The sequence below is a fragment of the Sceloporus occidentalis genome, unplaced genomic scaffold (assembly GCF_023333645.1).
Source record: "Sceloporus occidentalis isolate IW3139 unplaced genomic scaffold, rSceOcc1.0.p SCAF_1, whole genome shotgun sequence".
In the NCBI taxonomy this organism is placed as follows: Eukaryota; Metazoa; Chordata; class Lepidosauria; order Squamata; family Phrynosomatidae; genus Sceloporus; species Sceloporus occidentalis.
The window spans coordinates 90,489,265-90,506,055 of record NW_028316981.1 but is presented as its reverse complement, the minus strand read 5'-3'; the positions used below and the strand labels follow the sequence as shown (position 1 = coordinate 90,506,055).

The 16,791-nt window shown below is 39.6% G+C and overlaps 1 protein-coding gene across 1 annotated transcript in view; it reads right to left on the bottom strand.

Moving 5' to 3' along the window:
- Positions 1 to 16,791, bottom strand: part of LOC149321797 (platelet-derived growth factor receptor beta-like) — a 119,446-nt gene that overhangs the window by 32,710 nt on the left and 69,945 nt on the right. The window contains exons 7-15 of the mRNA XM_089528697.1: positions 15,602 to 15,776; positions 14,011 to 14,203; positions 11,613 to 11,728; positions 8,689 to 8,815; positions 6,051 to 6,256; positions 4,091 to 4,185; positions 3,211 to 3,343; positions 2,039 to 2,143; positions 1,337 to 1,447 (exon numbers count right to left, since the gene is read on the bottom strand). Coding sequence (XP_089384823.1) covers positions 1,337 to 1,447; positions 2,039 to 2,143; positions 3,211 to 3,343; positions 4,091 to 4,185; positions 6,051 to 6,256; positions 8,689 to 8,815; positions 11,613 to 11,728; positions 14,011 to 14,203; positions 15,602 to 15,776 — 1,261 coding nt within the window. The remainder of the gene's footprint in view (positions 1 to 1,336; positions 1,448 to 2,038; positions 2,144 to 3,210; positions 3,344 to 4,090; positions 4,186 to 6,050; positions 6,257 to 8,688; positions 8,816 to 11,612; positions 11,729 to 14,010; positions 14,204 to 15,601; positions 15,777 to 16,791) is intronic.

Below are 16,791 nucleotides of genomic sequence, written 5' to 3'. Positions count from 1 at the left end.
AGAAGAACAACTCTATGATTGTGTAGTGTGAAAAAAACCCTTGCCTATAGCTCAAACTACAAAGCAGCTGTAGCCTCATTGAGGAGATAAGATAGTTCAGACTGCATGGTGAGAGCTCCTTCAAAACACAACAGGAATCTTTGTGCACTGAAAAGTAACAGAACAGCTTGGCTAGACGCTTTTCCCTGTTATGCTCGGTTTCTGGGTAGAGCAAACTTTTTGTTTGGTAGAAGCAGTTGTTTTCAATTTATACAAAGTCTCAAATGCAGGTGCAGCCAGACCCAGATTTTACTGCTTGAGAATTCAGAAAGTATAGGTGTCAGAGAGAGAGAGAGAAAGAGAGAAGAAAGCTATCTTCCTTCCCCCCATGTTTGAATTTTGTTGCACTATCTGCCTCTACAGCACTCTGTGTCTATAAAAGGAAAATGTGGTACAGTGAGAACAGTGAATTCATTACAGTAAAAAGAGTCTCATGAGCAAGAGAAAGTCTATTGTTCTATGGGTCAAACTGGATTATGTAGATGGGGAGAAGGCAGATGACAGTTTTTGCTTTTTATCTGGACAGCTTGATTGTGATAGGGAAACTGACAGGTTTTCTTTCCCCATCAAGAAACAAACATATTGACAAACAAAAGCAGTAGATAACTGAAGAAAAATAAAAGCACAGACTTCTCTCTCTTGCTGTCAAAATGCAGCTAGTTTTTAATCATACTTTTTCTAAAAAAACCATTGGATTTTAAAGTATGATTACAAAAAACAAAAACAAAGAAAGAAAAAAAGAGAAGTACATACTATATGAACACAGGCTGGGTCATATCACTGATACTGAACTGAGACCTGTTGATGATAAATTCTATGCAAGGTAAACCAAAATGGTGAAACATTTGGAAACCGTGCCCTGTGAGGACTGACTTAAGGAGCTGGGTGTGTTTAGCCTGGACACAAGAAGGTTACGAGGTGACATGATAGCCATGTTTAAATATTTGCAGTGTTTTCATATTGAAGCTGAAGTAAGCTTGTTTTCTGCTGCTCCAGAGATTAAGACATGGAGCAATGGATTCAAGCTATAGGAAAAGAGATTCCTCTTAAACATTACACAGAACCTCCTGACGGTAAGAGTTCTCTTGGAGTGTGGTGGAATCCCCTTCTTTGGAGATTTTTAAACAGAGGCTGAATGGTAATCTGTTGAGGTGCTTTGATTGTGTATTCCTGCATGTCAGAGGGATTGGATGCCTTTGTGGTCTCTTCCAGCTCTATGATTCTAAGAGGAGGGGAAGGCAAAGGCAAAGCCACAGGGATATGTTCCAGGTGAAGGGAGCAGGAGGCTGCTATGTACCTCCTTTAGTGCAGGCACCAAGCAGGTTGACAATGTTCAGATGAGGCCCAAGGTGACTCATGATCTTCAGTTCCGACATAAGTGCTTGTTTTTCACTGGTTCGTGCAGTAGCTGTAAGGTGAACATATCAAATGACAAAACAAGAGCTTTTTAAAAGCAAAAGAATAATAACCATAGCCTTCAGAAAAAAATATGAAACTTGAAAAGACACAGAGAAATTCTCAGTGGAAAGAGGCGCAGAGTATCGATACTGGCATGGGGAAAAATATGTCTGGACTCTAAACTTGAAGGATGATTCAGATATTGCTTGGTTCACCTGGTTCTTGTTGACCACATGCACAGTACATATTTCCATACAGCAGTGATATATGGTTTGTAACAGTGTGTTCATTACATAAGTAAGCAATAAAGTATGAGTGATTCTGCATCACATTGGGTTTAGGAGGCTATTAAAGGTTACTGTGGCTGACATTTGCATTTTTTCCCTTGTGAAACATTTTCCTTAACAAGTATCCTTTATACAATATGCCATGTGATCAAAGGCAATGATGACTGAATAGACTGGCAGAAAAGTGGTGAATGAATGACAAAAACATTTGGAAAAACAACAAAAACATAAATGAGAAAGACAGGCAGCGGCGGCGAACAGTGAAGACTTAAGCATTTATGCACAGTGAGAGATAGAGAATATTCGAAACTCACACTTCAGCATTTTCACAGCAACCCTCATGGTGGACTGAGAATGGCTGAGGCTGTGAGCTATTGCTTCCACCACACGTCCAAAGGCCCCAGAGCCCAGAGTGCGCCCTAGAGCAGAGAGATACATATGTATTTTCAAAAGCATATAAGAAATCATTACCCACTGTTAACAACCATGGGAGGAGCCCAAAGAACAGCTGTGTGGAAAATGTTTAGCTCCTTACTTAACATCATGAGATATTCCACTGAGGAATGACTAAAGTTGGGAGTTACAATGTCTGGGCAAGAGCTGGTTTCCTCCAGAATGATAAGGCTTCTGTGCTAATGTCTTCTTCTAAATAAGAATACATGAGTTCTTCCATGTGACCACTAGATGGGGAGCTAATTGCAAATTCCATACGAAGACCTGCCAACCTCAGCTGTTTACAGATGGTTTGCCATTGCTTCCTTGTAGTGGTTCAGCATTGTTAGGTCCCAGAAAACCCCATTAAAGGGTCGCCCTTAAGCTTGCCATAAGTGATTGAAAGGCACACAACAAGAACAACAACCATGAACACAAACTGTTAGGTACATGAACATTTGAGAGCCAATGTGTATAGTGGTTTGAGAGTTGGACCAGGACTCTGGGACACATGAATATGAGTCCCTGCTCAGCCATGGAAACCCATTGGGTGATCTTGGGCAAGTCACACTCTCTCAGCCTTAGAGGGAGACAATGTCAAATCTCTTCTGAATAAATCTTGCCAAGAAAATCCTAGGATGGGGGTGCCATGAGTGGAGGCACATAACTCTCCTAAAGGAGAGATGGGGAGTTTCTGGATCTTCACAAGTTGATAGATTCAAATTTTCATCACTCCTAGCAAGCACAGCAAATGGTGAGGGGTGATGGGAGACTAACAACATCTGGACAGAGTGCTATGGTTTCCTCACTTATGTCCTAAAGGTTTGTGGAGTCAGAATATATGGTCTCTTTCCACTATTTCAGTGACATGGAAAACTGCAGCCCACACAAATCTGTAGCAACAGGAAGTAAGAATTCAGTCAGTTTATATTAAAATATAAACCCTGCCTCAAAGCACTCTACAAGCAAGATATGTGGCTAGCAAATAGGAAGAAGAGGCACTAGAATGAATCTGCCCTGTACATGCTTAATCTTGGCCTGTTTCTCCCCTCACCTAGTACAAGCTTATCTCTAGGAACTTCCCAACTGGAGTCATAAGGAAGCTGCATGGGATCCACATAGATATATTCATGTCCATCAGAGCTGACTGACTCAATCACCTTCCAGCGGATTTCATAGCGAGGTTTCTGGACAAGTGAGAAAAGGAAGGTATTAGAAAATGACTGTGCTATGTAGGATGTAGCATAGCTATAATATTAGATAAACCCAGGGGTCCTATCAGGAAAATTCATATGTAGTTGCAAAAGACAACTCACATCTACATATATTGTCCATCTTCACTTGTGGAGGGCTAACAAACTAGTCAATGGCAATACAATATGAACAGAAACCACTGCACCATTATGTCCACACTTGAGCCCTATTAAAATAAATGCCACTTGAAGGAGTACAGGTATTCTAAACTGGGGCCTGTTGCTTATTCTCCTTGACATGCAATAGCAGTTTGAAAGCAGTTATGATTCTTTTAATCATTATTTCCCTAAAACCCCATATTATCATTATTTTTATTATATTTGCAAATCAATATGGGAAAGACATTGCATGTATCCCACCAGTTTTAATCTATACTTCTTGCAGTACTATAGGGGTTCTCCCCCCCCCCCCCTGCATTATTGGAGTTTTATGAATTAATTTACCAGTGGTATTTCAGGCTTATCTATGTGTTTATGCCCTAAGAGAAGCAATAGTCCATAATGCCTGAACGTCAGCCTATTACTCTTAAATAAACATGGTTTTCATAGTAATATCCTGCTAAAGAGCTAAACTTTCATTATTGTGCCATTGCGAAAGACATTCAGGCTGTACTGGCTTAAGTGTATATCTCTGTATACATCTTTCAGTGAGACATAGAAAAGAGGCAGAAAGACTCTTACCTTTCGCCACAAGATGATGAGGATCACCAGGAAAAGAACCATGAGGACCAGCAAGGCCAAGATAACTGAGATGATGATCACTTTAAAGGACAAATCTGAAATAATGAGAAGATGCAGAATTATTGAACAGCCTTGTTAGTTTATGGCTGGTGGATAAGTAAATATATTTTATTGGCATACATTGTAAAATCACATTTTGCCAGAAGGAGTAACAAGCTTGACAATAAACTAACAATAAAACATCTTCATTAAACAAAATGGACAAACTCTAAGAGAGGTTCCTCATATTAACACAGACTTATAGTTAGCAAGAGGACACTTCCTGAAAACCTTTGTCCAACACTTCTTGATCTTTCTGTACTTTGCCCTCAGGCACATGTCCTACTATCACATTACTGGTGCAGAAACATTTTATGTTACAGCCTGTAGAGACACTTTCTTTGAACCAAGTCTCATCTGCAGATAGCAAATGAGATCAAAATAAAAGGATACAGAAGAAGAATGCAGCCTTCCATCTTTAAACCTCTTACCCGTTTTCTTTTATCTTGCTAGATTAGATTAGTTGTGCGGCCTTCTCACTTTGTTAAATATGACCATGAAACCCTCCTCCCACTGCATTCTAATTTTTTTTTTTTTTTAAAAAGAAATGACCTAAGGCAGAAGAATTTATCCAGGATAGAAGAATTACATCCTATTCAGAAAGTCTGGGACTTTTTGACATGACCTGGGTTTTGTGAGCATGCAGAACACTGAGGAGGAGCACCCTGTTAGTTCAGGAAGACCAAGGAGGCCATATTCATAGCTCCCATAGACCCCTGCTCATGATACAGGCAAAGGCCCTGTAGCATGAATATTATGGGAAGTAATGTTAAATAAATAATAATAATAATAAAAATGTTATTTATATTTTCCCCAGGTGGATCGAGGCGGGATTGCAACCTAGTATAAATATACAATTACAAATGTCATCAATAAAATATAAAAACATATAACAATTAAACAGTTTAACAATTAAAAAAAACACATTATCGAAAGCGACAGTGCAGGTAAGGTATTCCAATCCTAATCAAAAAGATGGATCCATGCATCTCATACAGAGTCAAGTGGGTATGCTCGTCGGAAGAGATCCATTGAAGTAAAGATCATATCTGATCTCTACACATCCAGAGTAAAATGTAAAAATAGCTCCCACCTACATAAAAAATTGCAAAAAATGAGAAGGGTTACATTTCTCCTACAAAGTAAGGTGTGTCACTCTCAAACCTTGTTTACAAAAAGAAAATGCTTTTTAAAAAACTGGCAGAGATCTTCAGGTCATTTCCAGTTTTGTCAGGAAGGGCTAGTATAGTCGTTCAAAGGAATGAACAAAGGATGGTATAAAGTGACTCACATTCCCTGGGGGCATGGGGCCCTCGAGATGTTGTTGAACTACAATATCCATTATTCTTCACCACTGGCTATGCTAGGTTCTAATGATGAGAGTTGCATTCCAACAACTTTTGGAGTGCCACATGTTTTCATCTCTTGCTCTAATTGCTGTGGTATTTCTGTTTTTATCTATACATTTAAATTCTGTCTCATGATTATGGTAGTATAATATGATTAAAATCTGATTGGGATATACAATCCACAATAGTCTAGATTATTTTTACTGTTTTAAATATAACTTTTTTTATAGTCGCAATAATCATATTATATTCAGATGATACTGATTATAGAGGTATAATCCACAATAGTCTATTTAATTATTTTTGACTGTTTGAAATTAGTTAAATTGATTTTATTGTACAGTGCTCTGAGATCCTGTCAGAAATAAATAAAAATGAATAGGCGTAAAAGACCAAGTCTGCTTGGTCTGTGCATATTGGTACTGTTTCTGCCATAATATTATAGAAAGATTCAGTGTGATATATACATGCACATATATACTGCAATGCAATACATGTGCAGTGGAACTCACTGTGTGGGACCAGAGTGATGTTCTGCGAATCTGTCCCTAAGAGATTTTTAGAGTCACAGCTGATGAAGACTGGCTCATCTACTCGGTGGAGGTGTAGCTTGCTTGTCACAATATAAATCTTCAGGTCATCTCGGTAGGTGGAGTTTGTTTGTAGATTCATATCTTCAGAAGTATTCCCCAGGATTTTGGTGGCTCCCCCATCACACCTGTTTCACAAGGCATCAAACAATGGGAATCAGACCAGGTCACTTGCATGGGCCACCATTTGGGACAATGGGGCTTGCTGCCCATCGTTGCTCAAATCCACAGATAGCAAGCCTGTGGATGGCAAGGTCCCACTGTACTTCAAAAAGCAGTGAAATAAGAATTTTTCATAGTAAACAGCTGCTTCAGAACAGAATAATCAGGACTGTTGTGTAACTGGGTTTTAAAACAATCATTCCCATGTACCTCTCCCTCCTTAGGAGCTGCCTTGGGTTCCACTTTGGGAGAAAGGCAGAGTACAAATGAAATAAAACTGAATACAGTGAGCCCTTGGTATCCACTTGGTATACCAATGGGATACTCAAGTCTCATTAAATACAATGACATAGTAAAATTGTGACTCTTATATAAAAAGGCAAAACAAATGTTTGCTTTTTGAAATGTGTATGTGTGTGTGTGTTTAATATTATCAAGCCACAGATGGCTGAATTCATGGATAAAGAATCTGTAGACAAGAAGCTTTGACTGTTAATAAATATACCATGCACCTAATCAGCCCCTACATGGCTTGGGTCTTGACTTCTTGTGGGAACGCCTTCTCCCATATCATCCTCTCCACACTCTTCGTTCTGCTGGGAAGAATCTGCTTCAACCAAAGAGGACTAGACTTTCGGTAGTGACGAAGCGCTCCTTTTCAGCAGTTGCTCCTAGACTCTGGAATGAACTGCCAGACAAGATCTGTCAGATTACCACCTTGGAAACCTTTAAGGCGGCTATTAAAATGGATCTCTTCCGGCAGGCCTTTCCAGACTAGGTCCACTTCTATTTTCCTGCCTCCCCCCCCCCCCCCCCCCCGGCCTTCTCTCCTCTTTTCTCCATCCCCTTTTACATCCTATCTGGACCCTTGCTATACATTTCTTTTTTTTTTTTTTACAAATCTTCTACTGATTTTAACTGTGATTTTATACTATTGTTCTAATATCTCTCTGGTTTAATCTCTTTTTAGTATTACTATGTTTTTATACTGGGGGGAGGGATAGGGTTTTTTATAATTTTAACTGTATTTTGTTTTATTGTTGCAATCCGCTTGGATTCCAAGTGATTAAGTGGAATATTAATATTAATAATAATAATAATAATAATAATAATAATCATTTCTTGCAGCTTCTATATAAATGAAACATACACAAGTAAGTTGAAAGCTATTACACATATTTGCCTGGCCTTAGTTATTAATAAGTTATTAGTAGTTATCAGGAAATGATAGTCTGTGGGACTAAATTTATTCCTCTTGACAGTTGCAAGCTGATGTTCTTCTCATTGTCTATACTAATGGAGGGAGAGGAGGTAGTGGATCATGAAATGAGGTCAGCCATAATGAAAGAGTCAAGGGAACTAAGTTGAATTCAGATAATACTGTATGCTAAAAACTGGTAAAGATGGTACAGGCTGAGTCTCCCTTATCTGAAATGCCATGGAGCAGAAGTGTTTTGGATTTTGGATTTTTGTTTGTGTGTGGAGTATTTGCATACACACAATGAGATATTTGGGGCCTGAGACTCATGTCTAAACATGAAATTCATTAACACTTAGTATACACCTTACATACATAGTCTGAAAGTAATTTTAAACACAATAGTTTATTTTTGAGCATGAAACAAAGTTTGTGTACATTGAACCATCAGAAAAAAAGTGTGTTACTATCCCAGTCATCCATGTAGACTATTTTAAATTTGGACATACAGTTGGCCCTCCATTTTCATGGGGGATCCATTGCCTTTGAGGCATATTTGAACCTCATAAGCTTGAATGGGGTGTGCCCCCACACACGCCATTGCAAATAGCAGAGGTCGCCCCTCTGCGGATATTCAAGTGTGAGGATCCCAGTTCCACGTGTTAGGAGGGGCGATTGTATTTCAGATTTTGGATTCCAGATAAGGGATGCTCAACCTGTATTATGACTTCCATACTGGAAGGACACTGTATGGTTGGTTAGTGCACTGGCCAGTCATTTCCAGGATGGGCTGCTGGGACCTGTGGTAGGAGGAAAAGGCTCAAGGACCTTTGAAAAGTTTCATATCCTCAGCAGAGAGTATCAGTGTGCACAGGAAGTTTTCCAAGTGTACAACACCACTTTTGAAAAATAATAACAGAAAAGTTTCTTTCCAATTCAGCCTGGAGGAAAAAAGTCCAAACCAAAGATCACCGAGGGTGACTTGCCAAAGAAGGAAATAGCTAGCTGGACAGTGATACTCCTTTTAGGCTTCAATTTCCACCTAAATATTATTGATATATTATTGGTATCTGCCCTCTGTGTACTGCAGTTAGTGAGATTCACTGCAGAGAGTCTTGCATCATCTCCATTTCCATGCTTCCCCTCTCAGAGTTTCAATCATAAAGGCACTACACATGTGGTAAAAAACAATCTCTTTACCGTTTTATATCGTTACAGGTATACCACGTAATCTCTGGCTGGGGCATTCCTTCTGTAATACAGGTCACTGTTTGCTCCCCACTGGTGGTGTTGCTGTTTTCTCTCAGGTCTGTCACTTTAGCTGGGACTGGTTATATTGGAGAAAGAAAAGAAGACAAGAAGGATTTTGTCAGAAAAAATGAAGGAGCTGGTCCCACAGATGGAAGTAAGCAGTATGACCAGTGGAGAATTTATATTGTAAATAGTAGTATATGATGTATTCATGTAATCTGAATCACAAGCCTGGTGGTCTAATGTGAGTTCCCCATTTTGATAGAGAACTATTTAAATGTATAATTTCCAGACTTTTTTTTAATAGACAGGGTTTCTTCATATACACACATACCACTTTCACAGTTCAAGCTCACTAAGAAATACCCCATCAGCTTTGATGATTTTAGAAGGCAATCAGTTTTGGAGCAACTATATACTATTGATACTGCTACTGAAACAGTTTCTGTGTCCCCATGTGGTGCAATTTCAGCAGTATGGTATACAGCACTGGTGGATGGTGGGATTGGTACTCCCACCATCCATTTTTGGAGGACACCAGTTCTGAGAAGGCTCAGTGGTTAAGACACTGACTCTGAAGATCACAAGGTCAGCAAGTCGGCAGTTTAAGGCTCAAGCACCACATGACACAGTGATTTCCTGCCACTAGTCCCAGTTTCTGCCAGCCTAACAGTTCGAAAGCATATAAAAGTGCAAATAGATAAATAGGTACCACTTTGGTGGGAAGATAATAGTGTTCTGTGCAGCCATGCTGGCGATATGACCCACAGAGTAGTCTGACAACACTGGCCCCCTCTGCTTGGTAACAGAGATGAGCGCTGGCCCTACAGTTGGACACAACTTGACCTTCATGTCAAAGGGGAAACCTTTACCTTTTACTTATTGTACTAACCCCACCAACAGTCTTACCATCCCTAGGCAATGACCAAATAAAGCACAAACATATTAAAAAGCAGAAATCAGGGTAGCATTAACAGATGCTTTTACTTCATATTCCAGTAAATTCTTTGAGATAACAAGATGGATTCAGTAGACTTTGGGCTTGATCTAATAAAATAGTTTTTCTGGTCTTTCAGGATACAGTGGCCCGATACAGAGTGTCCTAAAAGGACGCTCTGCCGGTGCCTCCTTTTCTGCCATCGGGAAACCACAGCAGATAAACCACACAGTTTCCCACCAGCAGAAAAAGAACCCACAAAAAGTGGGTCCTTTTTTCGGCGCACTTGTGACGCCCGAGTGCACCAATGGCGCACTCGTGACATCACAAGTGTGCTGCAATGTGCGGGCGCTAAGCGTCCGTCACATCAAAATGGCGGCACCCATCTGGTCAGGGCACCGCCATTTTGACGTACAGAATACGTACTGGGGTTGCGGGGCGTCTGTAAGTGATGCCCCGAGGCAACCCTAGCACGTATTCCTTACATGCTAAAAGGCCCATCTGTATTGGGCCCATGACAGCAAGAAAAAGAGGGCCAGAAGAAATTTACAACGAGTACAAATAAAGGTCTTGGTGTCAACAAGGATGCCCTGTTTAAATTTTAAATCATGTTTAAACTTTTAAATCTATTTGCTCAATAAGGCCTGTTACAGACTGCCAAAATAAAGCTGCTTGGGGTCTCTTTGGAGGTATGCTATTTAAATGATGCATGGGTCCTAAGAGTCCGGAGGTTGCGCCAAAGCCACACTCCGTTCCTAAGCACTGGAGTGCAGCTTTGGTGCAGCTTCCAGATTCTTAGGATGCATGCATCATTTAAACAGCATATCTCCAAAGAGACCCCAAGCAGCTTCATTTTGGCAGTCTGTAACAGGCCAAAGTTTGCCAATCATAGGCATGCTAGAACTCCATTTGAATGGGTCAACACACATGATAAGATTGATTTAAACAAGCAAAGTTAGTCCTCCAGATGCTGTTGGTCTGCATCTCCCAGCATTCCTCACCATCAACCATGCTAGTATGACAAATGGTATGCTAGCTGATGGGAGTTGCAATCCAACATCTTCTACGAAAATTTTGCTTACCCCTGCATTAAAATTTGCCAGGGCACAGAGATAATGCAAGAATGAGGGATCAAAGTCGAAGAACTAGTTTCTTCCCTTTGCAAAACTCTGTAGCATGGATGATAGTGTCACTCTTCCTCTTTGCTTCCACACATGAGAAAGTGAGTGGAGGCAGGAAGTACTCTCAGCTGGTTCATGTAAATGACTGGGAGGGAGAATCACACCCAAGGGGAATCCCAGTTATTGTTGTGGATAATGGTGTGGAAATCCTCTCACCACTCCCAGCTTTGTACCAGACCCAGACCCAGACCTCTATGGGTCAGATGTCTGCACAGTTGATGTTAACCTGTTACTTATGTTAATATGGGCAGAATGCAGATTTTCTGTACACCCCAACATAGACCTCTGGGTAGTTTACGGCAGATCAGCTACATTTTTTAAAACCCATTATTTAATGACAACAAATAATATGTTTCTGAAATGAAGAAAGTAGTGGAATTTTGCATAAGATGTCTTGGAACAGTTCTGCTACTGAAAACAAATTTCTAGACTCAGAGGCACAGAATTCTACAATTCATTTAAAGTCATTTCAACCTGTTCTTGTTGGTAGAATTTGGTGGTTATAGTATGACATAAATCTGAAATTTGAAGTTTCCCCATTTCTGTCCTCCACTACATCTGGTTTGGCTCATTAATTAATTAATTCTATGGTAGCAGAAAATGAAAATACAAAAGCAATCCTGTTTGTAGCAGTGGCACACATGTCACGTGGGGACACTTGTACCTCTGAAATTTCATTTTTCCAGATCTTTACATACTGCATTTCAATGAGGATATATATAGTCCAAAATAATTTTGTCAAGGGATACGCTCACCATTAATCTGCAAGTAAAAGGAGAGGTCCTTCGAGTCATCATCATGGAAAGCTCGGACAGTGTATAAGCCTCCTTCACTCTGTTTCACTCTTACGAGGGTTAGAGTGGTTTGATACCTGGCAGAAAGTGAACCTTACAAAAATTAAGATAGTGGAGAAAGAGATTTGCTCAAGTATAAGAAGCAGAAAACCTGCTGCATTATATAAAAGGAAATTTTACATCCAAAGAAAGAAATCTGTTCCCTTCACTCAAGATAGATTTTATTATTCCTGACTTATGGCATTTTGTGGTAATCAAGAAATTTGCTTTCAAGTATTCAATAAGAAACCTTATATGTTATGATAGGAATATACTATAAGTCTTTTATATATAGTAAATATATATGTAATTCAGTTACATTGTATTTGATCAATGCATGTCACAACAGACTATATGCACATAACACTTCTTCAACAGATGTTTGCCACAGTCCAGCTGGACACACTCAGACACATGTTTGGAATAATGCATGAACAGAGCAGATTAGATTAGGCCTACCCACTCCTAATTTAGTGGAAGTGCAAAGCTGACTGTGTTGCCCATCTTTTAGGAATGTATATACACAGATCCAAGAGAATAACACATCTATAAAAGTAGCAATCTTTAGTGTGCATGTTAGCAAACTATCATTTACAGATGACTCGCGTTGGACTAGGCTAGGGCAAGTGTTTATCTAGTAAATTGTTTCTTTGTCTTCATAGCACCTAAACAGACAAAAAGCTCTGTGAGGGCCTGTCACTTTTTTCCCACATTAGCAGTAAAGATGAGATCTGGCTGAAATTCCACTTCTATCATTTAATATTCAAAAGATGATTATCTCCCTTGAAAAATACCTCTACTTTCAAGCTAAGCTCCCTAGTAGCCTTCATTTGTTCCAGCATCCACCTAAGCATTCCCAAGTTTGAAAGACTGGTCCAAAACTCAAATAGAAATAATCCTGTTTGAGACAGCTTTAATTGCTCTGGCTGAATCTTAGGGAATTCTGGGAACTGTAGTTTTATGAGACATGTAACCTTTTCTGTCAGAAAGCTTTGGTGCAACAATAAACTACATTTCCCAGGATTCCCTAGCACTGAGCCTGGGCAGTTAATAGAGTGTGTTTTGCACCATTTAGAATTTTGCTTCCTATACATTGGTATACAATGTATTCTGACTAAGGGTGCAGCTACACTGTAGAAATAATGCAGTTTGACACCACTTTAACTGCCATGGCTCCATCCTTCAAAATCTTGGAATTTGTAGTTTTGTGAGGTACCAGAACTCTTTGGCAAAGAAGGTGAAAGATCTCATAAAACTACAAATCCCAGGACTCCATTGAGTGGAGCTATAGCACTTAAAGTGGTATCAAGTGGCATTAATTCTACAATGTAGATGTACTCAAACATAACTGGGCTACCATTTTCATGACTTCTTCTATTCTAATTATTATATTATTATATTATTTTAAAGTAGACACACAAGAAAGGATGCTGAATCCCTTCTATCAACCCAAGCATTACTGTGCTTTACTCTGTTGGTACACTCAGTTTTCTCTCTTCCTGGCTTTCATACCAGAGATGAGTCAGGAATGCAGGGCTATGGCTTGACCACAGAGAGGAATTAAGACACAAGAGGAGGAGGGTTTAGTGCATCCAATGTCCTTTTTTCCTTGGTCAAAGATAGATTCATGCTTTGTGTGAACAGGGTAGACATGTGAAAAGAAACATATGTTCTCCAGTCACGTCTAGTTTTGCATACATTCATTTTTGCACTTTTCTCCATATGTGGCAGAAACAGGAGGTCAGGGAAATAGCACAGGAAAAAAAAAAGAGTTGAAATCCATTAACCCCTCGTATATTCCCCAATTAAACCAGCAGCTCCCAACCATTTGGGTTGTTATTGTATTGGTAATGGTTATGCTGTTTTATTGAGTGCATTTTATATGACATTGTAGTTTTAATCTTGTAATTGTTGTTTTTATTGTTGTAATCCCGCCTTGATCCACAGGGAGAGGTGGGAAATATAAATAAAAATATTGTTGTTGTTGTTGTAAATAATGGTGCTGTGGGATTTTCTAGTGTAAAGTGCATAACATACAGTGTGGCTTAATTCAACCTAAAAAGCATGCTGAGATTATGAAGGTGATGGCTGTGCAGCTAAATCAGAAGTTCCCTGGCAAACAGCATACCAACATCCAGCAGCCTAGGATGTTACAGGGATGCAGGAATGCAAAAGAAAAGAAAAGTCAAATAAACACAAATTAAAAATGATAAACAGCTGAATTTGAAAGACATGGAAAAGAAAAATTCTGGGGTGGCAGAAAAAACAGAAAGGATTTAGCTTTAGCAGATTTCAATTTATACTACAACAAAGGGCTTACCTGGTTTCTGACAAATTCTTGCTGGTGATGGCAAACTCACTGTTGCTCCCTGAGTTCAGAGGTTGATTATTCTGAAACCAGGTGATTGTTGGGCTTGGATAGGCCTCAATCTGCACGTGGAAAATGTGGCTCTTGTGCAGTTCAGCAAACACAGTGTCATTCATAACAGTGTGGAAAGTCACAAATCCATGATCTAGATAAGAAAGGGTGAGGGAGAAAAATTACAGGAAGGCAGTGGGACCTTGGCTTTGCTATCCTTCTATGTGGAATACAGGATGGCAGTGGCAGAAGGTGGCACAGCTTCTATATGGAAACTGTATTGGTGAAATGGTTGGAAGAAGAGGAGTGCAGCTAGAATCTTACATCATCTTATGCAAGAGAAGTTGTTTTACATATGACTATTCAGTCCTTGCAATATGGAATTATTTCTTTCAAATAAAAAAACTCAGTTTGAAACCCAACACCATTCCAATTCAAGAGAAATGTTAACCTTCAAATAAGTATGACAGCCTCAATTTAGTCATTTTGGCTTCTTGCAAGAGTTGAGGCTTGATTTGTTCTAGGACCCCTTTATTTGTCTTTTTAGCAAACCATGGTATCCACAGAACCTGAGGAGGGTGCAGTTTAGATTTGGGTTTCATATCATTTCACCTCAAAATCCTGACAACAGCCCTTTCTCAAATAATAATAATAATAATAATAATAATAATAATAATAATATAATTTGTTTTATTTATATACCGCTATTCCAAAGATCATAGCGGTGAACAGGAAGTAAGCTAATTAGCAAGTAAGCTAATTTGCCCCCAACAGTCTGGGTACTCATTTTAGCGACCTCGGAAGGATGCAAGCCTGAGTCGAGCTTGGGCCCTTTTGCTGGTCTTGAACTCGCAACCTTGTGGTTTTGAGTGAATGGCTGCAGTACAGGCATTTAACCACTGCACCACCAGGGCTCCTTATGCACCACCAGGGCTCCTTATTGCGTCACCAGGGCTCCTTATGTACTCAAGTTATACTGCAAAAATATAAGTAAAACTCACAAACAGCTTACGTCTGCAACTCACCAATCATATATTTTCATTAAATGAAACAGTAAACAAAAAAGTAAACAATTACTGAGAGAAAAATCAATAATTAAAGACTCACCCACCCCTTATGAAATCAGGAACTGATATGGATAAATTCACAATAAGGCTCTTCAAAGGGTCCTTTACTAATTCCCCAGTCAGGATAAACATGGACAGGTGGGGAAAAAACCTCCTCTCCCACAAACATGTAGACATAGCAAATTCTGCAGCAGAGGAAGTTGGGGGCAGCAGTGATTTAAAAATAGCCAGGGATAGCGAGCAGGCATTGCCAGTTCCTGCTACAGACAGGCCTTGTCCGAAAGGGCCTGCCAGTTAATATAGTGCTATAATAGGAGCAATGTAACTTCATTTTAATCCATATTTTATTAAACTACACAAAAGCAATGCCTTAATGGCATTAAATAGCACTAGTGGTGAAGTATAATGTCATCAGCTCTATGACAGGCAGAAAGCTTTAACTGCCCTTTGTTATTGACAAGCAAAAAGCTTTTTGGCCAACATACCAATCACTCTGATATAGATGTCTTGTGTTTCTTTTTGCCCATGATAGGTATCAGTGGCCTCACAAACATACAGCCCTTCATCTCCCAGCTCAGCATTGTGGATGGTTAGCGTGGAATTAGTATAGTGGCGGATCCCTGCTACAAAATATGTCACTGGTTCAACCATCTTGCCTACCTGTAAAGGAAAGTAAAGAAACTTAAGGCAAGCAACACTTAGAAATAAAGGATTTTGTCCCTAAAACCATGACTCCAGAAGATTTTTGTTGCTGCCTGTTTTCGGTTTGAAATTCCAGCTTCCCCCTTACTATGGTTCTAGGGCTGTTCAGACTTTCCTGCAGTTGCTATTTAGGTAAAAACAATTCACATTAATTCTATTCTTGCATATAATCTTACATCTCATATGGCACACAGCTATTCACATACCATTTAAGAGAGGGTATATCCATACTTGGCTATTATGCTCTACTAGTTGTCCTTCTGCTGAAATATCTGGCCCAGATTTTATCAGAGAAAAGAACCTCACTGTTACCTCACCACCTGTCCCATTAAAAACAGTACTAATTTAAAACAGTTTGAAAGCATTTAAAACATAGCAATGAAAATAAATGTACAGCGCACACATCCTATTCAAAAATCCTATTTCAACTACCAGTTAACAACCAAAAGTCAACCTAAATAAGAAGGTCTTTGCTGCCCACAAATAGAAAGCAGAGAGGTAACCAGGTTAGCCTCTTGAGGAAAAGAGTTCCATAGCCTGGGAATAGCCCCTAATAAAAACCCCACACCACATGTCCTCATCCGACATGCCTCTGATGGTGGTATAACTGAGATAAAGCGCTTCCCTAAATATCTTATAAATCTGGCAGGCTCATATCAGGAAATGCAGTCTTTCAAACAGTTCAGACCTACAAAGCACAAATGGCTTGGGTTTGAATTGTATCTGGATATATTTCAAACTGGCAGGAAGGGAAGCCTTTAAAAGAAGGAAGTTAAATGTTCCCTGCAGTCAGGCTGAAGTGTTTTTGGACCTGCTGAAGGTTCCAAACAGATTCCAAGGACAGGGCTGGGTAGTGTGCATTTCAGTATAATGCTAATCCATTCATTATTAATGCTAATCACCAGGCAGGTCCAGCTCCATCAGGACTAGCCTAGAAGAAGGAAGAGCCCTCCCTCCAATCCATCTGCCTTGG